The sequence below is a fragment of the Puma concolor genome, chromosome B3, assembly GCF_028749965.1.
Source record: "Puma concolor isolate L17-30 chromosome B3, mPumCon1.1.hap2, whole genome shotgun sequence".
NCBI lineage: Eukaryota > Metazoa > Chordata > Mammalia > Carnivora > Felidae > Puma > Puma concolor.
In genome coordinates, this window is record NC_141672.1 from 108,104,095 (window position 1) to 108,132,061 (window position 27,967).

The 27,967-nt window shown below is 47.2% G+C and overlaps 1 protein-coding gene across 6 annotated transcripts in view; it reads right to left on the reverse strand.

Annotated features, from left to right (window-relative positions):
• DAPK2 (death associated protein kinase 2) overlaps positions 1-27,967 on the reverse strand; it is a 121,226-nt gene that overhangs the window by 38,075 nt on the left and 55,184 nt on the right. For 5 of the 6 annotated variants that reach the window (XM_025919433.2, XM_025919432.2, XM_086710909.1 and 2 more), the window contains exons 3-4: positions 17,034-17,255; positions 8,598-8,736 (exon numbers count right to left, since the gene is read on the reverse strand). In XM_025919433.2, the coding sequence (XP_025775218.2) occupies positions 8,598-8,736; positions 17,034-17,255 (361 nt within the window). Of the gene's footprint in view, positions 1-8,597; positions 8,737-17,033; positions 17,256-27,967 lie in introns of those variants that run through there. The other variant, XM_086710910.1, reaches the window with a different exon arrangement.

The following is a 27,967-nucleotide window of genomic DNA, read 5'->3' on the forward strand; positions in this document are numbered from 1 at the left end:
AGAAGGTCACTTAATAATGCAGATTAAACTTAAAAGGGTGCCGTGTCGGTAGCCGTTACTTTGTGAATAACACAGAAACTGAGGAAATATATTTTTTTTGATATTCAGAAACTATTATCTAGTTCAGCAAAGAAGTCATTCGTGTCATTGACAAACGAGTAAAGTTCCAACGCATGTCTTCATTGTTTGGTTTTTATCTCACTTGTTAACGTAGACAAAAATATCAACCAACATTCTGGTCAGAACTACACTCAGGTGTCACCTGCAGCCATAGATTGGCTATGGATACAAGGGTTTGGCAAAAAACCGAAGAAAATGTGCTATGAGAAACAACTTGCTCTCTGGAATTTACAATAAAAAGTATTAGTTACTTTATTGTTTATAAGTTGTGTTGTAAATCTTTGTATCATAAAATTCAGGATAAATTTGTGTGTGTGTATAAACATACACTTGTTTTCTGGAGATCTGGCTGCTCCCAGAATACCACTGCAAAGAACCTCACACAGGAGGGTACTCTCTGTGTTTTCTAGATGAAGAACTAAGGAACAGAGAAGTTAAGTAACTTATTTGAGGCCAAACAACTAAGTTGTGGAGCCGGGCTTATAATTTAAGCCCAGGTTGGGGCACCTGGGTGGCTCAGTCAGTTAAGCATCAGACCCTTGGTTTGGGCTCAGGTCATGATCTCATGGTTCATGAGTTCTAGCCCTGCATCAGGCTCTGTGCTGACAGTGCGAGCCTGCTTGGGATTCTCTCTCTCTCCCTCTCTCTTTGCCCCTCCCACGTTCTCTCTCTTTCTCTCAAAATAAATAAATAAACTTAAAAAAAATTCAAGCCCAGGTCCTCTTAGTGCTAAGGTTCCTGTTCTTTCTACAATTTTCATTGCTTCCAGAATCAGATTCTTTCACTCCTACTGAGATCAGAGGCGGTGAGAGGACTGACAGTGGAGCTGTGAATGGAACCTAGAAGTAACTGAACACATGATACCTCCCTGGAGGCCAGGCCTAGGGAGGGGCCCCCAGTGGAGGGCATGGGCAGCTAGAAGCCCCAGGAGGCCTGAAGCACCTAACAGTGAATGCAAAGGCAATTTGCATTTCTAGTTTCCTGTCAGTCTTACACAGTGTCCTGCCACCCTCAAAATCTTCCCGGCCGACTGGCTGGAAAGCGCTACCTTATTCATTCCCCCTTTGGATGTTTCCATGCCCACCTTCCCTTCTGAATCCCTCTGGAGAAATAGGGAGGAATAGGGAGAGGAATAGGGAGAGGAGTAGGGAGAAATGTGGCCTAATAAGACCAGTTAAAACTGACAACCAGTATTTGCAGGCAGTGTTAGAATTTGCAAGCCCTCTCATTAATACTGATACCTCCCTGGTCCTTTGCTCCACCCCCACGGGACAGGAAGAAGAGGCAATATTATCTCCACTTTCAAGGCCAGGAAACGTCAGAGAGGTGAACTCCCAATGTCACACAGCATAGGTTGAGACTCAAATGCAGGCTCAACCCCCAATCCTCTCCTCTTTCTACTTCACCATGTGGCCTCCTGCTGTATCTTGTAAGAGTCACCTGGTTGGTTTAATGCTTCCCATTTCAAAGCATCTATATTTCAATTCTTTTAATAATGGCTGTCTATAGCTTACATTTGGGCACATTTTGTTCCTTCCCTCCACTATTTAGAAGTTCAGCATTCTGAGGGTCACTTCTCCTCAGGTTGCCCTAGGGTGGCCTTGCACTAGTTGATAAAGCAAACCACATGTATTTCTAGGGCTTCGGGCTCACAGTCTTATGCATGGGGCGGAGATGAAGAGGGCACAAGCTAAACTTTGCATCTGAGAAACAGGAAGCAGGGTCCACCTCTCAGAATACCCTGAGGGGGTAAGGAAATCAGAAAATACTTGTATAAAAGTTTCTACAGCAAAGTAAAATACTTGACAGCCCATGTGGGCTGCTGGGGTTAATATGTAAAGTTAAAAAAAAAAAGCACAAAACAAAACTGTAAAAGCAATATAGTTACAAGTACCCTAACACACACACACACACACACACACACACACACACACACCTGTTCATAACCACACCAAGTGATAATAATAGTTGCTTTGGAGTGGAAAGTCTGTGGGTAACTTCCGTGTAAGTTTCTACATTTTCTATGAGTTATTACTTTTTATAATAGCATAAAAGATCATCCTTCCCTTGAAAAATGCTCTTAAGTACAGAGAACAAACTGAGGGTTGCTGGAGGGGTGTTGGGTGGGGCAATAGGCTAACTGGACAAGGGACATTAAGGACGACACTTGTGATGAGCACTGGGTGTTATATATATGTGATGAGTCACTAAATTCTATTCCTGAAATCATTATTACATTATATGTTAACTAACTTGGATTTAAATAAAAATTTTAAAAGATGCTAAGGGGTACCTTTGGCTCATCTCTTTCCCATATTCTTATCACCGCCTCCAACTGGCATACTCTCTCTGCCCTGCCAGAATTTTCTTTCAATATCAGAAATAGAATCTTGTTTATCCACCCATTAAAGGTCTTCCGCCAATGCTTGCTCATTTTCTTAAGTATGATGCACTGTAGGAGACCAACCTCAGTCTCAGGAGAAGCCTACAGAAGTGCCGAGCATGAAGTGTCAGGATGGCTATAATCTTCTCTCAAATTATGCCAAAAAATTTTTAAATCACATACATGTTTTTACTTTAATTTGTACTTAAAATGATTTTAATTCTAAAGATCATATGTATGTATATATACAATATGTACACAAGTGTACGTGTCTGTGTGTAGATACACAGACATAAAATACTTTTATATAAGTAAAAAGTTTTTTCTTTCTTTTTTTTATAATTTTCTAAATGTTATTTAATTTTGAGAGAGAGAGACCAAGCTGGGGTGGGGGAGGGGCAGAGAGAGAGGGAGACACAGAATCCAAAGCAGGCTCCAGGCTCTGAGCTGTCAGCACAGAGCCCGACACGGGGCTCGAACCCATGAACTGCAAGATCATGACCTGAGCCGAAGTCGGACGCTCAATCGACTGAGCCACTCAGGCGCCCCTTTTAATTCTTTTTACAGAAAGAGGTAAAGCAAATGTGGCCACGTGTTGAATCTAGGGGGATGGTGTAATGGTGTCCTCTGTATTCTTGCAATTTCTTTAAATGTTTTGAAATGTTTTCGTAATAAAAACATTTGAGGGGAAAAGCCTTCCATGGCTGTGACTGCCTATACAGACTCTTTGGTCTGGCCTTCACCGTCACAATCTCACCCTATCCTAAGTTAAATCTCTGCCATGTCTTACCTTCACTTCATGCCACCAGATTTTAGTATGGAAACAATCTCATTCTTCTAAGTTCTACTTTCAAATGCATGCACATTTTATAGCAGTTAATAAAATAGGCACTTTTTAAAAATTATGAGGATATTAGAAAGAAAAAACAATGTAACCAGATGAGAAATTAACCATGTAAAGGATAAATGTATGACACGGTTCAGACCCTTGGATTAATTAAATATAAGAGGCATGGACCAAGGAAGTAAGAAGTCTACACCGTCACAGTTTGGTGACTGAAAAAGCTGGTAATACCCAGTTTGGCTTAGTGTTTCCTCACTGGCTAAGTTCACGCTCCAGCTATCTCGCTTAATACCTATGTGATCTTGGAGTGCCTGGATGACTCAGTTGAGCACCCATCTCCTGATCTCGGCTCAGGTCATGATCTCACAATTGTGAGATCGAGCTCTGCATCCGGCTCTGCGCTGAGGATGCAGACCCTGCTAGGGATTCTCTCTCTCTCTCCCTCTGTCTCACTGCCCCTCCCTGCTCATGCTCACTCTCTCTCTCTCTCTCTCTCAAAATAAATAAATAAACATAAAAAAAAAAACCTGTGCGATCTTGGACAAGTTACTTAACCTCTCTGAATGTCAATTGCCTTGTGTGTAAAAAAGTGACAATACCTATACCTCAATGGGTGGCCATAAGGATCACATGAGAGAACAAACGTCTAAGCATGCTGTATTATAGAAAGTGCCATATACATTTAAAGTACTGTTGATATCATTCCTATGAAAGCTTGACAAGCAAACCCCCTCACATCATGAACATAAAAACAGCTCAAAAGATGATCAGGGCATAGAGGAATTTGGAATTTTGGAGTACTTGTTCAGAAATTCACTCTTCCTTTCTAGTAGTTATATAAGCCAAAAAGCCCCATGAGGGTTCCTGGTTTGCATATAATTTTTTCAATCCTCATGACTTGTTCTTTTTGCTTAAAATACTAGTCAGACCTGAGGCCGACCTTCCATTTTTGAATCCTCAAGTTGGATTAGGATGTAGGGGAGAAATACCAAAACTCAGAAGGGAAATTCCTAAATACAAAATAAACACAAAACCACACAAAACCGCCCTCGACAAGGCCTTTGTTTGTGTAGGGATCACACGCCAGGGTAAGGTTCCTAGGTGGTACTGACCCCCATTTCCTGGTAATCTGTCCCGCAAAAGGCATGTCTGAAGGCACACTGGGTGCTCCCTGTGACTGAAGGGCAGGCAACCCCAATGTCCCTTCCAACCATGTAAATACAGGCAACATCATCTACCTTTACCACTCCTACCTACCCACCTCAATCAGCCTTTCTATGGTGAATTTACAGCACACACTGGCCTGGTATTCCCTCTGCTGAGGTGGAACACTTACCCCTTGGTAGTGGGGATTTGTTGGCAAGAGTCATGGTTAGCTTTCATTTCAGGTGGCCTCCCCACCAAGTCTCACCGTGGCCATCTCCTGCCCGTGGAAGGCAGGTACCATATCACATTGATGTCTGTCACTCTACTCCTGGGCATATTATAGCCCCCCAATAAATGTTCACATCATTGCACTGACTTCTGCCTGCAAACTCTTTTGCATTTCCCAGGTGACATCAAAGGGTCTTTGCCATCCATGCATGCATCTGGTCTTACTAAGTCATTTCATTCATTCATTTACTCATTCATTCAACACTGAGTAATGTGTCATGTGCCAAGCACAGTGCTAGATACAAGCAGAAGAGTGACCAACAGCAATAGACATTCTCAGACTGTACAAAGGGCAACGGAAGCATAAAGGCAAGTTCATTCTTAGTTATGCTTTGGGACGTAGTAGGGAAGGGAAAGGCTTCCTAGAGGAAATGATATTTCTGCTGGGCCTAGAAGGATGAACAGGAAGGATGTCCATGGACAGAGAAAGGAAGAGCAACAGCTTCCTGTATGGGAACAGCATGAACATAGAAGGAGAGAAGCCAGAACATGTATCTGTCATCTTGTTGCCTGGGGCTAGTGTTTTGGAGTGGGGAAAGGTGGATGAGACCAGAATCTGGACTAAGGCAGGATAAGAAAGGTCCGAATGCCATGCTGAACGGGTTTATTTATCCTACAGATGACAAGGACCCAACATAGATTTCTGGGCAACAGCATGCCATGATTTGTTTTTACCAAGACTGCTTATCATACATTAATTTGTCCATTTATCTGCTCTCTGCCACAAGGCTGGGAGCATGTGTTAACCAGGGACAGGGCTTCACCTCTCTAGCACAGTGACTGAACATAGGAGGAGATTATCATGGGAAGATCCAGGAGAAGTTCATATTCCAAAGACAGGTGAGAGCTCACTGTCCTCCATTACCTGCTCCTGGAAGGTGAGCATGGAGAACAGGTCATGGGTAGGGGCATGGAGACAACACAGTGGCTGTGTCCATGGGGCAGCGAGGCTAGCCTGACTCACTTGGTGAGGAGTAACAGAATATAAGAGTTGAGAAAAGCAGAGGCACCTCACAGGGAGTGAAAATCAGGGAGAAAACTGTATTCGTGTAAAATGAATTTTATGTGATTGGAAACAACATGGAATCAAGAAGTCCCCTCTAAGCTACCAGCTGGGCTTTCTACATGACCCCCTCCAGCTGGTGGAAAGTTCCAACCGGGGGCATGCCTACCCACATTCTGGCTCCAGGAAGTGTCTACCCAATCATGAGGTAATCCAGCTACTCATCACTTCCTGAAGTTGCTCAGCTGAGCCTGGACCAAGGGACTCACAGATGGGGAGGAAAGGTCAGAATGCTCACAGTGTGCACAACTCTAAGAACAGGAGGCCGAGACGGGGGTTAGCAGAATCACCCTACACACAACCGGGGGAAACCCAGTGACCATCTCCAGGCCAAGGAAAGCATCCACACTGAGCCCAGGAGCCAGACCTGCCCCAGTAGCAACGAATCTCAGCTCTGCTGGCTAATCGAGAATTGCATTAGCAGTTTTGTTTTTCTAGGCTGGCAGGCCCAACATACTGTAACAAGAGTTGTGTTTCCTTTTCCTCTATTCTGGGAGGGGAAATAACAATAGCAGGTATTATTACAGAGCACTGTCTGGTACACAGCAGGTAATGCTGCTTCTCTAACCCTTAACAACCACACCAGGTAGGGATTATTATTTGCATTGAAGCCGAAAGACTGAGGTTTAGTTGTATCCTGGTACACAGTAGGATGAAGATGAAACCCCGACCTGGCCACCTCCAAGCCAGCACTCCCCACACCACAGCGAGCAGCCACACAAGCAAACTAAACAACGTGGACCCGCTTTAGTCACGGAGCCTGTGGGATTACAACACCTCCTACCTCTACCAGACCCCATAGAGAAAAGACAAAGGAGCCCATTTTGAGGTCGGTCTCCTGGAGCCAGTAAAGACACAGAAAACAGCAAGTTAATTGTCCACAGTACTGCCAGGAAGGAGACACAAATACAGTCCGGGTAGACGGTTGCCTGCTTAGTGTATTACCACTCTGAGGTCCAAAGTCCCCCTTAGGCCACACCCTCCTCGGTGACTCCAACTTTTACCCCAGATTCTCGTGTAAAACACTGCAAGGTGTCTTCTGTTGGAGGAATTCAAAATACTGCGGCAATCAGCAGAGAAGTAAGGACCCCACCGAGGGGAATCACGGCAGGTCACCCCACAGGGCAGGGTAAGAGCTGGGGTGGGGGTCCATGGTAAGAACTGAACCCATTGCCTGAGGCAGTCACTGTGAGACCGTAGGCATGCCATGCCCTCTCTGGGCCAGTCCTCCCAAGTCAGAACTTGGGTGTCATCCTGAACTCTGCCGTCTTCCTCATCCCCCACAGCTAATTAGGCACCTGATCAAGCCTCAGACCAACCTCTGTAATTGATCTTCAATCTGTCCCCTCCTTACATTAGTTTTGCACTTCCCACATCTCACCCGATTACTGCACTAGCTTCCCGGATGGCACCTACCCCCGCCTCCAGGTGTTCCCCATTCTATCCATCCTTCCAGCCAGAGGGATTTTTCCAAAACACACATCTGCTGGCCTCACCTCCCTGATCACCTGGCCCCTGTATCCCTCAGGGTAAAGTTCAATCTCTTTGGCTTAGCTCTCAAACCCTGTGTCTGCCTTCTGCTCTCTTCCTGGCTTATTCTCCAGCCATTTGGAACATTCACCCTTTGCCTGTATTTCCCTGAATGCATTGTGCTATTTCAGGACCATGTACACTGTCGTTCTCTCTTCCTTAGAAGACTCTTCTCCTTTGATAACCCCTACCAGTCCTTCAAAATTCAACTCAAATAACACCTCTTCTAGGAAGCCCTCTCAGATAATGCAGTCTGACTTAGATGCCCTCTCCTTTCAGCTCCCTAGCTCCCCTATACTTCCTTCTATTGTTGGTCTTTCTTTTCTGTCTCCTGTACTAAGTTTCCTAGAAAAGAGGAACTAAGCCCAGACAGGGCCCAGTTGATTTTTGTATCTGTAGCAATACCTAGGTGCCTGGCACAATGCTTGAAACACAACAGGAATTTCTGGACAGAAACATGAGTGGGTTTTCACCCTGGGAAATAGGTCCCTCTGATCACAGGTTAGAGGATCTTTAAGCTTTGGGTGTCTGTAAAGGCTCATCAGTCTACTAGACTGAGTTCAGTTACTATGGGAACTGCTCCTTCTACTTGACCACACTCTTGCTTTATGAGGTCCTATGTGGTCACAGTGAACTTTCTTGACCCTGAATACCAGTGACCACAAGTGATGAGCGGCCCCTGGAAGCAGTTTTGTGGTCACAGTAGGGGATGGGAACAGGGAGGGCAGCCAGAGGCCCCTGAGCTCCAAGATTGATGACCTCTGGGCCAGGGCCGCTGAAGGCTGTGCTGCGCAGGGCCTGTAGGGCCAGCCAACCTCAGTAGTCCTTGCCTGAACGCTTCTACTTCTGCCTGCTCATGAGTTAGTTCTCAGTTACTGAAGAGTCCAGTCTTGTGAAATGTGTTTGGTTTCAAGTTTCCTGTTGTTGGTCTAGTATTTAAAAACTGCACCCCACCGTGCTCCCTGAGAGAGATAAGGTACCTGTGGTCTGAATAAGAAGCTTCTTGCAGTCAGTCTCTATGTGCAGAAAGCCTGATAGGTGAAATGAAAGTGAGGAAAGGGACACTTTCTGTGGCATCATTTCTTTCCTAGGAGCTCAGAGTTTTCTACAGCAAGAGAAGGGACGAGGGCCAAACGGGCACTGAGCCCTTCCCGGCAGTGACATCAGAAGGGACTGGGCTCCTTCTTCCTAAAATGATTCTCCTCCCTCACCCCCTCACTGACCTTGAGATCAAAGTGAGCAATTTTCTTGGCATGAAGGTAGTTCACACCGTCCAGGATCTGCTTGATGAAGCTGGTAGCCTCCTCCTCACTCAGCGACTCCTTCTGGGCCAGGAAGTCGAAGAGCTCTCCTCCCGACACTCTGCAAGACACCGGTGTGGGGTGGGGCCCAGGCCCAGTCAGACCTGTGTGTCAGGGAGCCAGGCCAAAGGGGGCAGCTCCTGAACCTGACCCCCACCATCTGGACATATGGCAGGATCCCCTCACCCGTCTCTGGGGCTTTGTCCAGCCAGCACCAGGGACTGCCTTTTCTTCTATTCGCTGTGTTCTTCCCTTTGGATCACAAGGGTATGAGCCACTCTTAGGGCGTTACCAGAAGGGCCTCTGGTTACCCTAGGTGTTACCTCTCCCCCACCACGACTGAGGTAGCAGAGGACAGAAACAAGTACTGTGGGATGACAGAGAAGAACATATGCTGGGCCAGCAGCTGGACACCTAGGTTCCAGTCCAGCCCTGCCACTGACCTTGGACAACTCCTCTCCCCCTCTCCAGTCAGACCTCAGTTTCCCCATCTGCAGAATGAGCAGAAGAAGTAAGATGGCCCCTAAAGCCCCTTCTTGGATTTTATAAAAGATGGCCTCTTCAGAGTCAAAAATCTAGACATGGTCCCTAATTGAAACGTAAAGACCTATCTAAAAACCCAAAAGTGCTACTTTTGTCCTCACACTCCACACTCTTGCACCTTATGGTAGATATGGCAGGAATGGAGACCCACGGCGCAGAACAACCTCTCCTATAAATGCTAGTTTACAGTTTTAGCTGGATTAGAGATTTAGGGTTGCCAGATACAATACGGGATTTTTATTTGCTAAATCTGGCAACTCTACTGGGCTTGTCTGTCCTCTGACAGACGCTGTGGTATTCAGCCAGGATGTGCTTCTTGGGCGCTGGGTCAGAGCCAAGGGTCATCCCAGGGAAAAATGTCGGGGAGGGATCTGGGCCAGGGGGATCACCTGGAGACTTGTTCAAAATGCAGATCCCAGGTCCTACCACAGATCCTACCAAATCAGATTCTCTAACCCCAAAGCTTTGGAACCCATATTTTTACAATAACATAATATTAGTAATTAATATTCATTGACTACTTACTCTGTGCATAATGTGTGCTTTATGCACATTATCTCATTTAACCATCATAATACCTTGTGAGCTAAGTACTAGTATTTTCCTATTTCACAGTTGAAGGAACAGAGGCTCCGTGAGGTTAAGTGACTTGCCTAAGGTCATAGAGCTAGTAAGTGGCAGTCAGGATTCAAACCCAGGAAGAATGACTTTCAACCACTATATCATACTAAGTGTCCTCAGATGATGCTTATATGGCTAGAATGGCCTCTGTCCCACTTTGGGGAATCACTCACTCCCTGCCACCTAGTTCACCCTAAACGGCACCAAAATTTCCTTTTCTCCTTTCTTTAAAAATGCCCATGGGGCGCCTGGGTGGCGCAGTCGGTTAAGCGTCCGACTTCAGCCAGGTCACGATCTCGCAGTCCGTGAGTTCGAGCCCCGCGTCAGGCTCTGGGCTGATGGCTCGGAGCCTGGAGCCTGTTTCCGATTCTGTGTCTCCCTCTCTCTCTGCCCCTCCCCCGTTCATGCTCTGTCTCTCTCTGTCCCAAAAATATAAATAAATGTTGAAAAAAAAAAAAATTAAAAAAAAAAAATGCCCAGAAGCACCCATGGACACACTAATCAATCTCAGCATCCTGAAAAACAGAACAACTGGACACAATGAGGTACAACAATAAGTAGACAGCAACACTTATGACACCTACATCTGCTTAAGCCTCTTGTTCAGTGCTACCCAACAGAACTTTCTACAGTGATGGAAATGCCCTCTATGAACACCGTCCAATATAGCAGCCACTAGTCACACGTGGCTACTGAGCATTTGAAATACGGCTAGTGCAACCAGGAACTGAACTTTAAATTTTATTTCATTTGAAGTCATTTTAATTCAAAAACTGAAATGGTGTGAAATATTTTCCCGTAAACACAGCTTTGTTGTTTTGGTAGGATTGTATTTCATGCTAACCACTGCACTGAGAATGAACTAAATGTGCTGTAAGTGTAAGATACACATTGGGTTTTGAAGATGGAATACGGAAAAAAGAATGTAAAATATCTCATTAATGATTTTTATATCAATTACATGTTAAAATGATAATATTTTGTACATATTGGATTGAATAAAAATATTAAAATTAATTCACCTATTTCTTCTCACTTCTTATTTAATGCAGCTACTAGAAAATCTAAAATTGAATATACAGTTCATATTATATTTCTATCGAACAGTGTCAATATAAAGGGTATCTCATTTAGATCTAACTATTAGTTTACAGGAAATACAAGACATAGAGGAGGAAGTTAACTAATGGCATGAGGCAGGAATAAGCCAAATACAGACTGTGAGACAATCAATGGGACAAATGACCTAGTTTTTCCAACATTATTCTCTCTCCTTTTGCGTATGTTTGAAATCCACTATAAGTGAACAGGAAACTTCCGGGGGGAAGACTCCATGATCTCCCTCAGCCGCGCTCCCACATAGACCATGATCACCTGGAAGTTCTTTCATAACAGATGAGAAAGCCAAGGCCCACAGGAGGCGAAGGAGCTACACAAGGTCTCCCAGTAAGGCAGCGTGCGGTCAAGGCCGCGTCCAGGCCCCAGCCACAGTCCAACACTGTCTTCTCAGACTAACATGTGACGGGAGATAAGCCGCCCTAACTCTCTCAGCAAGGTCTCTCAGGAGCTGGGGGTAATGGGAACGTCTACCTGCTCACCTTGTTCTGAAGAGCAAACAAGTTGGTGCATTAAGGAAGGCACTCAGCACAGTGACCAGCACCTGACTGTGTCCCATCAGCAGGGACTTCTGCCATGATGTTATTATTTGCTTATCACATATGGTTAGTGCGGGCTTAAGTGGTGGGAGAAGGTGCTGGGAATGCAGGGAGGCTTGGGTAGGGTCTGGACTCAGGGAGCAAGGGGATGAGACAGGTGTAACAGGCAGGCATCTCTCTGCAAAGGCACAGAGATGGGGGCAAGCGCAGGGCATGTATGTGGCAAGAAGTCCCTGTGCGCTGGCCGGCTTCGGAGATGAGCTGCAGACCTGCTGGCGTGCTGGTTCTGCCACTGACTACCAAGTCACTCTCCACCTCAGTCTTCTCTCATCTGTCAAATGGGGTTGAAAATATCTCCCGTTAGTAGACAGACAAATGCCAGAAGCCTCTGTTCCTGCTGGGGTGTGAGCTTCTCAAGGGCAGGAGCCATGAATCAGATCCTCATCCTCAGGGCTGGTGTCTACCACGTGACAGATGCTGAGTAAATATTTAGAGAAAGTGGGGCGGGGTTGTGGTAAAGGGGTGAAGAGGGAATGAGGTGAGAAGGTGCAGGGGTGCATACTATCTGCTCGAGCCACAGTGCCCCTCTACTCAGTCAGCTGGGTGTGGCCTAAAGCATCTGCCTTGGTGTTGGCAGCGAGGCTTGTGCACTACTTTTCCATGTGTTTCATGGGTGAGGCCATCCTCTGCCCCACCCCTACCTGGGCAGGTGCTGGAACCTGAACCCCTCTCACCGGCTGAAGCAGAAACTCTGAGTCTGCTCTGCAGACCCAGGTCAAAGGGCCAGGACAGTGGTCCCAATCCTTCCCTAACACAGACCCAACCTTCCCCTTGGGGTGCAGCACGTGAGAGTCCCAGGGCTGAGCTTTTCTTCTTGCAAAACAGGAATGAGGAAAAAAACCAGCCTCACTGCCCCCTGGGAGTGGGGAATCTCGCTGTAGAGTTGGACAAGTGCTATGAGACCCTCGATCAAGTCTCGGAAGTAAATAACACGCACCATACTGTCATGAGGCATAGCAGTGGCAGAAGGGTGCTTGGTTCCGAGCTGGCCACCGGAGCAATGCGCCTTCCCAAGCATTCTCTCACTTGAGACTCATATCCACCCTGAGGGTAGACGGAACTTCTGGCCTGACTTTTCAAATGAGGAAACTGAAGCCCCCAAGAGAGCAAGTGACTTGCCCAAGGTCGCACAGTAAGCCACAGAACCAGGAGTCACAGCCAGATCCTCTCAGCCCCAGTCCACTGTGTGTTCCTCTCGCCACATTGTCTCCACATTATAAAGTTTGAATGGGTGCAAAAAGGAAAGCTCAAGGCCACCCCAAGTACTGGGTAGGCCTCTGACATCCCTGTTGAGCTGCATTTGAGCCCTCATCACACATGTTACCTGTCTGCCTCTCTCCCCAGCTAGGTTATCTTTGCTTCCCCAGCACCTTGTGAAACAAAGACATTCAATAGAAGGTGGGTGGATAAAAGAACAAAGGGGGGGGGGAAACATTAAAAATATCAACATGATATAGCATATTCTATAGCATATAAAAGTGAAGGCTCAGCATCTGCAAGAGACCTGTCCAGACCTGCTCAAATCCACAGGGCCCCCCTGAAACACAGGACCCAGCCTGGCCCTTGTTTTCTATACTTCTAGCCCCTGCTGGATCCTATGAGGCTGTGGCCTCGGGCACACCCTACCCTTCCTACCTTAAATAGAATGCTGCATAAGTGTAAAAGAATCTTATGATAATGTGGATGTGTCCTGTCACCTAACACCACTGATGTGAAGGCCCAGGCTGGGTGAGGACTTTAGGGGACAGTAATCAGCCATTTTGTTTGAAGGTGTGATCTGAGCAGGAGACTGGGTGAGACATGGTCTCCTTTGGATCCCAGCCACGGTGGCCCTTAGAATATTCCTCAGAGTCTTGGAATGGTGGAGGCTGATGAGCCCACAGGGATAAACATCCAAGTCTGGACACTCAGGCTGCGGACACTCACATCAGTGCTCAGGCAGCTCTCCTCAAGGTTTTGTTCATTTTTCCTCTAACATAGTTTTTCCCAAGGGTTTCTCTTCCCCGGAGCCATTCCCCATCTCCTCCCAAATTTCTCTCCTCTCACATCCCAAACCTCTTCAGCTTAAAGATGAAAAGCAAAACCCAATAGTCTGGGTCTCTTCTCCTCTCCTCTCAGCATTCCCAGGATCAGTCCCCTTCCTGCTAAGCTGACCTTTGCCTCTTTCCTCCCCACAGGTTGGTCTGCTTGCTAGAAAACCTTTTCAGATGCTTTCTTGGATGTGTACTGAAATGATCTGTGTAGACAGTGATTTGGAAAGGATGCTGCCAGAGCCACTTGGGCCCAAGAAGGTGCACTCAAGTTAGGGCACTGGAAAGCACTGCTGACCCCGTGGGGTGATCTGCCAACCCATTCTCTGGTATGCAACCACACGGGTATCACTTTCCATTAGCAGGGAGCCCAGGAGGCTCCAGAGAGGTCAGGGGCCTGGATAAGAGGCCTGCCAACTCCCCCGCCCCCCCGGGGCTGACTTACATTTTCAGAGCAAGCTCCACATATGACATGAATTAATCTACCGAGATTTTGAAAATATTCTTTATGCCATACAAAAGTCAATTTATACGGCAAAACCAAATCCTTCCCATCCCTGCTTTCAACAGCCCTGACCAGAGGCAGCTATTGCTAAGGAGGTCATGGATGGAGTGATGACAGTTTAAAGGGACTCAACTCAGGGCTGGGTATGTCTTCTGAGTACTGGTCACTTTAGCAGAAAGCAAAAGCAAGCCCTGCACCAGACAACAGTTGCTGAGAGGGACAATGGGATTGGGGCAAACCCATCCACAAAACCTGCAATTCCAACTGAACAAGGCGGGCACTGATAGTCATGTTTAAACACTGGGCAAACCCACTAACCTGTTAGGGCACCGTGAGGACCAGGCAGTCAAAGGCTGCTGATCAGCCCAACAGGGGTCACCAAATCCCAACACAAAAGCCCATGAAAACCCCTTCTCTCTTGGGAGGTCCTCCCTGGGACACCCTTGTCACACATTGTTCCAGCACCATTGCTAGCCTTAGCAATCCCCAGCACTCCATAGTCAGACACCCCAAGAGCAGTGAGACAGCTTCAAAGTAAAAGAGGTGATAGAGAAACTATGAATAGACAGAACTGAGCAAGCACAGCAGCTCAAGCAAGTCACACTGGGAGTACCAGTGTGACAGCTTGATGGTAGGGATGGTGACAACTCACTGGAAGAGGGCACATAACTGTTGCTGACCATGAGCCCTGCTGGGAGAAACAGGGACATCTCAAGAGCATCCCAGACCCCAACTCCTAGGGTTCTGCAAACCAGGAGAAGCAGGCAATTTCTCTAGCAATTAAAGAATAAAACACTTTAATCTTATAATTATAAAAATGACAACAACAAATCATTTGATAACTATAAAGGCAAATGAATAATGAATCCTGTTTTAGAACAAATGGCCCAGGGCTGACAAGGCTGCGGGCAAACTGGAAACCGCTCCTATATTGTAGGTCCTACAGGTTAACTAATACCGTCCCATGAAAGTGAGGATATCAAGAGCCCTCCAAATGTCAGCCTAGTCATCCCCTTCCTGGGGATTGATCTGAAAGGATTAATTCAAAAGAAAAGTGGGAAATTATGGGAAGGAAGTTGTTTTCTGGCACTGAAATTTGTCATGGTTAAAAGCTGGAAAATCAAAACGAAATGTCCAACGATAGGGATATACGAGTATGTAATTCAATGAAACATGATACAGTAAGTTAAAAGAAAAAAAAAACTATTTGTGAAATTATGCTGAAGGGGAAAAGTAGAGCAAGAAATTGTGCAAGTACGATGATTGTATACAAATAGATAAAGGCCGAGAGGAACCACAGAAAAACATGAATAGCTATGTTTGGATGGTAGGATTGTAAATGCAATTTCTTTTCAGTTGCTGGAAAGTTTTTTTAAAGCAGTGGCCTAGCCTCCCCAGCGGGGGTAAGCTTGTCGCTCCCTGCTGGGAACACTGTGCCAACTGTTGACCCTTAGCCCTGCGGCATGCCACACCTCGGGCTGTCCACATGGCTGACCGCACCTGTGGGACGCCCCCAGGCTTGCTGAGTCAGGCAGCGGCATATGCCAACTAGTCCAAGTGGCTGAGAGGTCTATGGGAGAGACCGGAGGACGCTGGAGTGAAAGGAATAGCACGGGCGAGTCTATGCATTGAAACAGTGAGATGGATAATTTAAGCATCAATGCAAGAGTATGCAAATGCCCATCTGCTACATAAATCTATATCCTGGTAACGTCAGGGCTTAGTTCTCAAATTAGAATGACTTCAAATGTCAGGTGGTCCACCCAACTTGTGCGCAGGTTAAGGATGGCTGTCACATTTACAGATGGGAGCTGAAGCTCAGAGGAGTGAGGTGTCTTGCCCGAGGTCACAAAGTCAGGGATTTCTGAAACAAATGCTGCCACTCCTCTGCAACCAGCGGATCCATATATGCCCATGAGGCTCGGAACACTCTCAACACCAGGTTGTGCTGCTTGATTGCACACAGCCATTGTGACTTGTACAGTCCAACTCAAACTCTGTTGCCTGCCAAAGCTCTATCTCCCCATTCCATGGAGACACCTCCAGGAGGGACACAAGGTGGCCAATTCCTGGAGTCTTGGCATCATCAGACTATGATGTCTTGCCCAGTTAGGCCAGCATAATGCCATCTCACCTCATGCTCATAGCTGTCTGCACAAGCAGTGTGGACTCAAGCCCCTCCTCTTCCTGGCTCTAGGGTCTTATAAGAGACCTGGCCTCTCAGTGTTCTTGTCTGTAAAATGGAGATAGTAAGAGCTTCCGTGTGATAAGATTTTTATGAAGATTAAATAAGATAACAGAAGTGCTCAATATAGTGAATACCAAGTAACTCCTCTGTGTTAGGAGGACACTTCCCTCAATAGTCTTTGTGAGGACTGAACAGGAAGGCAAACAAGAAGCATCGACAAATGGTTGCCTTATACTAGGGCTCTCTAAATAATAGCTATTATTATGATAATGAAGGCATCAAACAGAACAAATGTGGGAATTTTTCCCAAGAAAGGGCTGGAGAAGGGCTTTGCAGAGCCTGAAGGATGTTTGTTCCTCTCCTCCTCATAGAGAAGACCCCTCCGGAACAGCCTCTCCTCCCCTCATACTTCGTTCTTACACCGCTCCCTACCCCCCACCATCCTCCCACATGCTCCGCCAGGAAACGACCCAGGGGCCAGCCATTGCCTCCCTTTTATCCCCAGGGTCCCATGAAAGCCAGACCCAGACCCTAGCCTTCTGTGCCTGATGCTCAGCAAACCCACCCACCTTTGGCCCAAGCTCAGAAGGAGGATGAGGGAGGCAGCAACCAACGAAAACCACCCACCATTGACTTCACCTTCTTTGGGCCAAGCTCATGAGGTCTGGTTGCCGCTGCCCTCTGGGACCTGTGTCTGAAGCACCCACCACCCTACCTGCCTCTGCTGCCCCCCATGGGTCCCAAACACCCACTCACAGCTCGAGGATGAGCACCACGTCGGTTCGGTTCTCAAAGACGTCATGCAGCGTGATGACGTTGGGGTGCAGCACCTGCCGCAGGATGCTCACCTCCCGCTCGATCTCCTCCCGGGACACGCCCCGCCGGCTGGCCCTGCTCTGCCGCTTTTTGATGAATTTGGCCGCGTATTCCAGCCCCGTGCTCTTCTCTCGGCACTTCTTCACAATGGCAAACTGGCCGCTGTGGGGACACAGACCAGCACAATCAGGGTGTAACTGTGTCCATCAAGGAAGTGACCAGTTGTCAGCCCCAGGCCACACTAATTCATTCTGCCAGAGTAGGACAAATTATATCACCAGCCTGCATCCTCCCCTGCCAGGTAACGAGTGGCTGAGAGGGGCCAGGTACTGGGCTTCCTTCTGTTCATATGAGTACTTTGCCTTTACTAGGAATGAATGCCAGTATTGTCATTCCCCGTGTACAGATGTAAACACCGAGGCCCTGAACGGTTTCCTATTTGATCAGGATGACACAGCTTCATTGTTCTTAAGTCTCTATGAGAACTCAAGTCCAGTATCCGCTAGATAAAATCACAATGTCCAGAGGTTTATACTACATAATGTAAAGATTAGCAAGGAAAAACATAAATATTGGTATGGCCAAAATATTAATGGTAACAGTTATTGAATTTGAGTCTGTCTTACCTGGACACAAGTATAAATTCATCCATTTATAATTGTGATATCTCTATATTCTCAGTTTGTACCTTTGCCCCCAACCTCCGCCCAACAAATAAAATTTCAATGACCTGAGCAAAGCAAGTCCTCAGTAAGGAGACAGAGAAAATACGAGAGTGATACACTTAATGTAAAGACAAGGCCAGAGGATTTGCTGGCTGGGTTGGTGGGATCCTGGAGGAGACGGGGGTGGGTGGAGGCAGCCTACACTGTTAATAACCATAAGGGGGAGTTGGTCACAGCGAGAGGGCTGATGGGACCATAGAATTGCAAAGTGTTAGAAAACTGAGGCACAGGAGAGGTCAGTGACAAGCATGAGGTCATCACAGAGCTAATGGCCAGCTCAGGTGCCCAGCTCACTGTCCACAAAGCCACTAAGTAGTTATAGAAGTCAAGAATATGCTAAGTGCCCCTCAGGTTTGGGCCTAGAAATGCTTCATTCTGGAGACCAATACAGTAGCCATGGAATAGTGTCCATGCGAGTGGCAGGTGGCCCTGAGCCAGCTTCTCTGAGCGTTCCAAGGACAGCCCACTCCACAGGGGAGGGAAGCAGCCTTCTGTTCACCATCTCAGTTCAGGTGGTCAGGATGGGTGGGCAGCTCTAAGGGCCTGGAGACGGCCCAGTGGTCACCCTTCCTGGCGTCTTCCTACTCCCCTTCTATCATTCCCACAAGTGCCCCCACGTTTGCTCACAATACCCACTGCTAAGACAGAACTCAGAAAGTTTGCAGGTTCAGCTTAATGGCTTAATAAGCGATGCCATACTCCACACTTAAGATGTACTGTCTTTGCGGCTCTGGGGTAAAAGAGTTACACACGATGAAATTCTCGGGATATTTGCCTCAACCTCAGAAAATAGCATCACATCTGAACCACTCCATTCCTAGAATAATCCTCAGTGAGACAGTCTTCAAAATAAACCTAAGTGACAAAAAAAAAAAAGTCAAGTAGAGCAAGCAAGGAATAGATATGCCAACACTTAAATAGCATTCTATGGCAACCACCTTAGAGACATCACCAGATACATATTCCTGTATGTCTCCATCCCCTCATCCTTCATTCACTTTAGTGCTGCCTGAGTGTCTGGTCTGTGCCAGGTCCTGTGCAGGGCAAGGACCAAAGGCACAGATAACAGGTACAGAGGGAACTCTGGGGAAGGAGGGGCCCTGGGGCCTGGGCTAGGCTGGACAAGGATGGCTTTGTGGAACCAAATTTATATTCCATTGTCTACTAACTCTAGTTTCAGGGGTGCCTGGGTGGCTCGGTTGGTTAAGCATCCGACTTCGGCTCAGGTCATGATCTCATGGTTCGTGAGTTGGAGCCCTGTGTCAGGCTTTGTGCTAACAGCTCAGAGCCTGGAGCCTGCTTTGGATTCTGTGTCTCCCTCTCTCTCTCTACCCCACCCCTGCTGTGCTTTGTTTCTCCGTGTCTCTCAAAAATGAATAAAAGTTAAAAAAATTTTTTTAAATAAAGTTTCAGCTATTTATGCCCCAAATATTGGCTCCTAGTTGTCTACACACAGGAGCTGACACAAGCGGAGTGAAGCCAGGCCTCCCAAAGCCAGAGTGAACACATTCAGGGAGACCTCTAACACTGGTCGCTTGGAGCTACTATGGGCCTCAGGGACATTGGGTCCCTTCGCGGGAGCCAGGAAACATCTGACAAAGCTTCCAGTCCCAGGCAACTGTGAGTCTCCGTGTCAAGATGGCCATGCTTTTCTTTTCTCTGACATCTTAGGGACCTGGCATCAGCAGTTTTGAGGGCAGACAGGGCTTACTCTTTCCAGCTGACTGATGGGAAAACCAAAGCTTAAGGATTTTAAGCATTTTGTTTAAGCCTACAGAGCACAGAGGTGGAGGTGCAAGGTTTTTATAAAGCAGAGCAAAATATTTCAGTCACCTTGAGATAGCCCCCTCGCTTTGTCTTAAGAGGGAAATAGAGGCATTTTTCTGTATCACATGACTTAAAAATTCCTCAAACTCTCAAAAACGCAAATGAGTGTTTGCTTTTCCTGGTTGAATTTTCCCCTTGTGAGAGAGAGCAGCTGTGGCAATGAGAGGTGACCGGGGGTCAGTCCTAATATGCAGGCAACTTCCTCACACCAAAAGGAGGTATTTTGAGAGCCAAATACCAAGCAGCACCCCTCATCTTCCCCTCTCTTCCTGGGGGAGGGATCCTCCACTCAACCTGCCCTGGGGAGCCCAAGGAGAGCTAAGGCCACCTATGGGTTTTCCCCTCTTGCCGGGCCACTACGGAGAAGAGGGGAGAATACGCTCCACTAAGGCCAGCCTCTTGGCTGCCAGGCTTTGGGCAGCAAAAGCAGCCTTCTGGGGCAGACAGGCCTGGACTCAGGAAACTTGTGCTGTCCCCTGGGGAGAGTGGCTCTCTGCTCTGAGCGTCAGTTTCCTCATCTGTAAAATGGGAATCATGACTCCCTACCAGGGAATCATGATGACTGGAAATACCTGCGATGTTGGCCCACAGTCAGCTTAAAAAATGATAGCTAGTATAACTGTTACTAGTGTATTGCTCACATGAAGGCCAAGCAAAGGCACCCCAGAAGTCACTGATTTAAATGGTGTGCAATATGCGGCCAGGGAATCAGTACCATTTTGAAAGTCCTTCTGATGAGTCTAGTGCATAACCTGATACAGGAATATCTTTGTTCTAAGCAGTTAACCAACTCTTTTAATCCTTGGAGCAACTGTCTGTAAACCGGTATCACCCAGGGAATTTATATCCCAGTCTCCTGGATCTGGGCTGCGTCCTGGGAACTGAGATCTTTAAAAACTTCCCAGGTGACTGATGTGCAGCCGGGGCTGAGAAACACCGCCTGACAACAGTCCTCTGATCATCTCCCTTTGACAGATAAAGATACTATACTGCTGTTACTCATTTTATTCCTTGTCCTTTTATCACCCTCTCCCTTAGTTCTTTGATTTGACATTCAAGGGAAGGAGTAAGGGGGAGAAGGGAAGGGTCGTCTCTCCCACCAGGAGTCTTTTGCTTGATGGGTCAGCTCCAAACCAAGACAGAAGATTACCCTAGGCTTTGGGGGTAACAGGAATGGAAGTTTACATTCAGACACACCCTGGTCGCAAATGCAAAAATCAGAGCTGAGGTAAAAAAAAAAAACAAAATAAAATCAGAGCTGAGGTGACTCTGTATTATGCCTGGTAATGGGCAGGTAAAAGCAGTGATGGTGATGGGCCTTCATCTGCCCATTAGGATGTTCCAAAGATAGGAGTTCAGGCCCCACAGTGCAGAAGTTGCCCAACTTGGCTATGGGGGCAAGAGGTAGGCAGCGAGGAGCTCTCTAGGTTAGGACAGAGACCCCAGGGTGTTATCCAGAGAGGGAAGAGAGGGAAGGCACCCAATCTCTAACGAAAATCATTATCAACATTAAGTCAGAAGTTATGGGAATGCTAAAACATGGGGTACATATGCACAAAGCATGCATATTCCAGTTCCCCTCCCTTCATACCTAACCCATGGTCTAATGCAGCAAAGGGCTGGCAGTCAGGAGGCCTAATTCCTGGTCCTGCCATCAAAGCCTCATGGGTTGGGACAAGGAACTGCCTTCTCAGTTTGTGTTTCTCCACCTGTCCCCTGAAGTCTCACCTCAGAAGGCTTCTGTCAGAAAGCTCTAAAAAGCCCACAGCAAACTGAACAGAGGTAAAGGCCTTCCCTTCATTCTCCATGTGGGTTCCAGTCAAAGCCCTGCCCTGACCCTGGGCAGCCTGTTCAACTCCTTGGGCCTCAGTTTCCTCCTTTGTCAAGTGGGGGTGAGAAAACCTAGACTGGTCACGTCACAGGGGAAATCACAAATAATGCCTGAGAAAGGGCTTTACTATCCAGCCCTGTAGAAAGGCAGGAGGCATGGGCGGGGCGGGGGAGGGGGGTTCAGTGCCGAAGGCTGGCGTGTGAAAGTCACGTGGCCTGGTTTAGTAAGGGACAGTCAATCCTCCAGACACACACTACCTTCTGTGCTTATGCCAGCACACTCTTCTGCAATTAAGTCAGGAACACACCCCTCTTCCCAGGCAGAGGGCTCAGCTCCTCACTCATTCAGCACCCCCTGAGGATGAAGCAGGCTGCATCACGAGTGAGACAGATGGGCCTCATTTCAGAACACAGCAGGACCCAGGGTGATGCCCCACAAGGGTGTCCTAGTGTCTACCCAGGAATCAGATGAAAAGGCGTAAACCCAGAACAGTTTCTCAGTGCCAAAAACGATGTTACATCTCCAACACTAGCTCCTCAACTTCACGGAAGAACCTGGCTCAATCACCCCCAAATTCTTCACTGCCAAAGAATAACCCGAGCAAGACCCAGATCTCACACCGTTTAGCTTTTGTATAGCAATGTAGATACTACAACATTTATACCCAGCTTTTCTCTTTATAAACTAATCTTACATTCATTCTTTTAATATTTGCAGGTATCATTCTTAGTTCCATTTCACAGAAAAGAAAGCGGAGGCTTAGGGAAGTTAAGTGACCTGGTAGTTGGGCCCGGTAGTCAGCCCTGATAGCAGGTCTAGGACGTGAAATCCCGCCTACTGACTCTAGCTTCATTAGTGTACCAAGCAGTGAGGAGAGGGGCCCACCCCAGAAGAGAGGAATATTTTATCACTGATATTATTCAGAATTGCACGAGCACATGAAAATAGAAAGCAGACTTATTTTTATTTTATTTTATTGTTGGTTTTAATTTTCAAAAGACAATGCACCCATCATGGCTTGCATCAAGGAGACCACATCCACAGCCCATCCACCCCTACCTGCCATGGTAAGCTGCGGCCAGTCTGACTTGCTCTGGCAATCATGAGGGGTGGGCTGCTAAAGGCGTTTTGTAAGGTCTAGGAATAGAGTGGACTTAACTCACTTCCTTTCTCAGACAACTTTTTTTTTAATTTTTAAAATATTTATTTATTTTGAGAGAGAGAGAGAGAGAGAGAGAGAGTGCATGTGCGCATGAGTAGGGGAGGGGCAGAGAGAGAGGGAGAGAAAGAGAGAGAATCCCAAGCAGGCTCCCTGCTGCCAGCGCAGAGCCTGACATGGGGCTTGAACTCATGAACCATGAGATCATGACCTGAGCCAAAACCAAGAGTCAGACACTTAAACAACCAAGCTACCCAAGCACCCCTTTCTCAGTCAACTTTAAAGTGTCCATGAATTCAGTAACCTGCCTCGAAGTCACCAGTTTATCAAGGTAGAGATGAGGCAGAGCTGCACAGAATGCAAACCCAGGGATGAGATGCCACTGAGGGGAGTGGTGGCAAACGTGCAGTGTTCCGAGTCATAGGGTTGCGGAGACCAGGTTCTTCCTCCTGCTTCCCCCAAGTGGTCATTACAGTTCCTCTTCCCACACTGCAGAACAATAAGCCATGATTCTTCTGGAATTACCCTGCAAGTTTCAGGGCTACAGGGCAGGGATAATGCTTAGATGCTTCCAATCAAGGCCACCCCAAGTGCAGCCTAACAGGTTGGGGAATGGGCTCGTCAGCTAACATGTCTCAAAGGCACGGGCAGGAGCAGTTCAAATCTGTAGTCTGCAAGAACCAGATCAGCCTGATCCCAGAGGACTCACACCCCGATCTCATGGCAACAGCCTGTCTGGGGATGGTGTCACAAAGCCCCCTCCTCACTCCTCTGCCTAGCCAGCCTTGACTGTGGGACCTTTGTGGTTGACTCTGCCTCTTATCTCCCATCCATTACCAAAACATCCAGCCCCTAGTCAGGCCACTCCCAATTCCCATGAACAAGAGCCTTCTCCTCATTGCCTTAGCAATCAACCTGTTTCTTATCTCCTATACCCTAGTCCAAGATTAAGGGTCAAAAGACCCAGGTTCTGTTTCCAGTTCTACCTTCAGCAAATCACATTCCTTGTGTGTAATACAGACATAAGAATATCCCAATCTCACAGGACTGTGATGAGAATGAAATGTGAAAGCACTATGTGAACTAGAACTTTTCCATGGATGTTATTTATTTTTTCTTTCCATCCACTAGATTGCCACATCCACATCCTGGTCCCCATTTTCCAATCCCAGCACATTCTTGAACCTGATTCAGCCCCAATGAATTGCCTCCTCAGATCCCAGCTTAAAAATACATAGTGCTGCAGGACACCTGGGTGGCTCAGTCATTAAGCATCCAACTCTTGGTTTTGGCTCAGGTCATGATCTCGAGGTTTGTGATTTCGAGCCCCGCATCAGGCTCTGCTCTGACAGTGCAGAGCCTGCTTGGGATTCTCTCTCTCCCTCTTTCTCTGCTCCTCCCTGCTCACTATCTCTCTCTCTCTCAAAATAAATAAATAAATAAATAAATAAATAAATAAATAAATAAACAAACAAACAAACATTTAAAAAAAGAAGAAGAGGGGCGCCTGGGTGGCGCAGTCGGTTGAGCGTCCGACTTCAGCCAGGTCACGATCTCGCGGTCCGTGAGTTCGAGCCCCGCGTCAGGCTCTGGGCTGATGGCTCAGAGCCTGGAGCCTGTTTCCGATTCTGTGTCTCCCTCTCTCTCTGCCCCTCCCCCGTTCATGCTCTGTCTCTCTCTGTCCCAAAAATAAATAAATGTTGAAAAAAAAAATTAAAAAAAAAATAAATAAAAAAAGAAGAAGAAGATAGTGCTGGGGAGGGCCATGGCAGATGAAAAGTGGGGTCCCAGGGGATGCCAGGATCCAGGAAGGCAGATGATACTTGGGACACAGTTACTCAAGGGCAGGGCAAGGAACCAATTTTCCAGGAAGCCAAAATAAGGTGAAGAAGTATAAAGTCACCAGAAATCGCAGGTATCAGGTCAGAATTCCAGGACAGAGAGATAAGGGTAATGAGCAAAAATTTACCAAAAGCCAGGTGGGCAGCACATCGGGAACTAGGTGGGCAAGCAAGGAGTGTGAGACCCACAGGAGGAACATCCAAGCCAGCTGGAGGTGAGTGGAGACTCTGGAGCAGGTAGAAACATCAGCACAAGACCTACAGACACAAGAGTTCCTGGAGCCATCTAAATGGTCTTTTCTTGGGGCGCCTGGGTGGCGCACTCGGTTAAGCGTCCAACTTCAGCCAGGTCACGATCTCACGGTCTGTGAGTTCGAGCCCCGCGTCGGGCTCTGGGCTGATGGCTCAGAGCCTGGAGCCTGTTTCCGATTCTGTGTCTCCCTCTCTCTCTGCCCCTCCCCCATTCATGCTCTGTCTCTCTCTGTCCCAAAAATAAATAAACATTGAAAAAAAAAAAATTTAAATGGTCTTTTCTTGGGGCACCTGGGTGGCTCAGTCGGTTAAGTGGCTGTCTTTGGCTCAGGTCATGATCTCGAGGTCCGTAGGTTCGAGCCCTGCCTCGGGCTCTGTGCTGATAGCTCAGAGCTGACAGCTTCGGATTCTGTGTCTCCCTCTCTCTCTGCCCCTCCCCTGCTGGTGCTCCGTCTCTCTGTGTCTCTCAAAAATAAATAAAAACGTTAACAAAAAAATTTAAGTGGCCTTTTCTCCCAGCTAGTGAGCCAAGCAGTCTGTCCAATGAATCCGTTTCTCCTCTCTGACCATGTTGTGAATGCCTTGACAGCCTCCTGACATACGTTTCTAAATTTGTTGGAGGTGTGGAACCCCATCTCCAATAAATCTTGCACAGAATACATGCCATATGTAAAAAAGATAAAAAGCAGTGCTTCTTTTGGGGGAGAGGCACTCAGAACCCACCAACTCAGAGCCTACCCCCTGTGGCTTAACGAGCTCTGTGGAACCCCGAGAGCTCCACAAAGCACAATTTGGGAAGCACACTGTACAATGTGGCCACATGCTCTTTGATGATCTCCAAACAGTTCCAAACTGTACATGGAAAAGGGGGGGGGGCGTGGATAGAAAACACTGATATTTCTCAAAATTATTATCTAGTCTTTCAAGAAGTCACTCCAACCAAACCAAGCTCAGGGTCAGCAGTAAGGAATACATAGAATCAGGAACCACAAGTCTCCAGGAGCTGAACCGTGACCTACAAATGGCCTCTGTCCACAGAGTCAGAGGTGTATGCTCATGCTGGCCTATGACAGCTGCATTCACAGGTTAGCTCATTTGATACGCTGCCCCTGCAGACAAACTTCCTTCCTCTGACCTTTTTTTTTTTTGTCAGAAAAAAACTCCTAAAGCACAGAAAGGAAGGAATCATTGAGCACAGCCAAGTCAGGCTGAGGTATGATTACTTTTTGGAATCTATTTTGAGGTATAAGCACATTTTGATAGCTGTTGTCAAATGAACATGAGCCCATAAGTTCAACACCTGAAAGAAGCCTGGCCTAATTTAAGCTGCACCTGGCTACATAGAGAAAGGTTTTCACTGAAAATACAGCTCAGTGTTCTCTGGTTATTCTCTTAGTCTAGAGTCTAGGTTCTAGACACTGACATGATGTAGGTTATACACAATATAGCGTTGGGCTTGGAGCCTACCGCCCACTCACCTCCCTATCTCCCCACCCACCTTCCTGCATCCACCGAACTGTCCATTCACCTATCCATCCATTCACTAATTCATTCCTCCACCCCCCCTTTATTGATCAGTGTCCGAAGGGCTATAAGCATGACACATCCCACAACTTGAAAGGCTTATAGTCAGCTGGGGAAATGAGACACACACTAATGGAAAAAGAAATATGACAAGGGTGTGTAAAAGACACCTGCCTCAGGGTCAAGTGAGGGAGCAAACAGTAATGCTGCAGCAAGTCAGAACAGAGAAGGAGTACCAGCTGACTGGGGTCGGTGGAAGCCTTATAGAGCAGGTAGAATTTGACCAAACGTGGCAGAAAAAGCTGGATTCAGGCAGGCAAAGGGAAACAGCTCACCAAAGCTGGAAAAGCAGAGAGCGATATACGAATGCTTTATTCTGTGGATGCCTCAAGTCATCACCTCTCTACCTTACTTCCTCCCCCTCAAGTGGCCACTTCCTGAGGAAATATATCAGGAAGCTACACTTGCCCCTTCCTCTCCTCTCTGTGGGGGTGGAGGGTAGGGGAGAGCAAGTGGTCAGCCGACAAAGATGTTCAGTTGGGGTGGGGCCCCTTCTCACCCCCTGGCTCCTGACAACCAGATATACATTTGATTAGTGAAAGAACTTCAACGGAACAGGTCAGCTAGATCAATCTTAGAAATGTCAGCCAATTGGCCTTCACAGCCTAGCAAAGCCCAGGAGGCTGGACCATAACAGATGAGACCTAAAACACGAGCTCGTGGCACAGAGCAAAAAAGGGACTGCAAAGGAAGACAGAAAAATCCAAGATGGCCGAGGTTCTGCTATTACTATGGGGGTACAGGGCCATCCTCAGGAAATGATGACGTGAGCAGTTTATCTTCTCTAACCCCTCCCTCCCAACTTGCCAGACCCCTCCCCCCAGTGCAGAGTTCTGTGCCCAGCCTGTCTCCCGTGAACTTTCACCTCCCTGTGGTCCATATCCCTCTGGGATCCTTTCCATAACCCACATAAAGTGACAAAGGATTCCAAAGGGTTAACCTGACCTCGTTCCAAAGTAACGTGTTCACATTTTCACAGCATCCTTGACCAAGAAGGGCTTTAAGGTGGCAAGTCTATGGCCATATCGGGCAAGTGGAGAAATTCTTTGGAGATAAAAAGGTCTTTCCACTTTCTTAAAATTCACACCAAATAGGGGGCTCGGTGGAGGACTGACTAAGTGTGTCTGTGTATGTGAATGTGGGTGTGTGAACAAATCATAACCAATTATTTCTTATCTCTTCTGTACCCTGAATCTTAATGTCCTGGGAATTCTTGTTGCAACTTCTTCACTGATATACTCAGTTCTTAGCCGTCTAGGGTGGATGCGCTCTGCTTCTCAGAATTTCTGTTCATTTTTTATCCCAAGTTTGTTTGCTTCCTTGCCGTTACTTGACAACATCCCAGATCACATCTCCCAAACACTCAGGGCTATAAATGTGGGCAGAGCACGAGGGTAGGAGTCCTGACTCTGTCACCAACTTCCAAGTTCCCTTCTCTGTGGAGGCCTTAGTTTTCTCATTTGAAAAATTAAGAGTTGGACCAGATGTCTTTTCCACCTCCCTACCTCCCTCCTAGCTTGCCCTCTTAGGATTCTCTGATGCAGGCCAATATGTCACATGGATCTATCAGTTTGAAACATATAGGGTGATTTCTGGGTTTCCCACTGCACAGACCCCAGCCATGGTTCAGGCTCCTGAGGTTTAGCAGTCACATG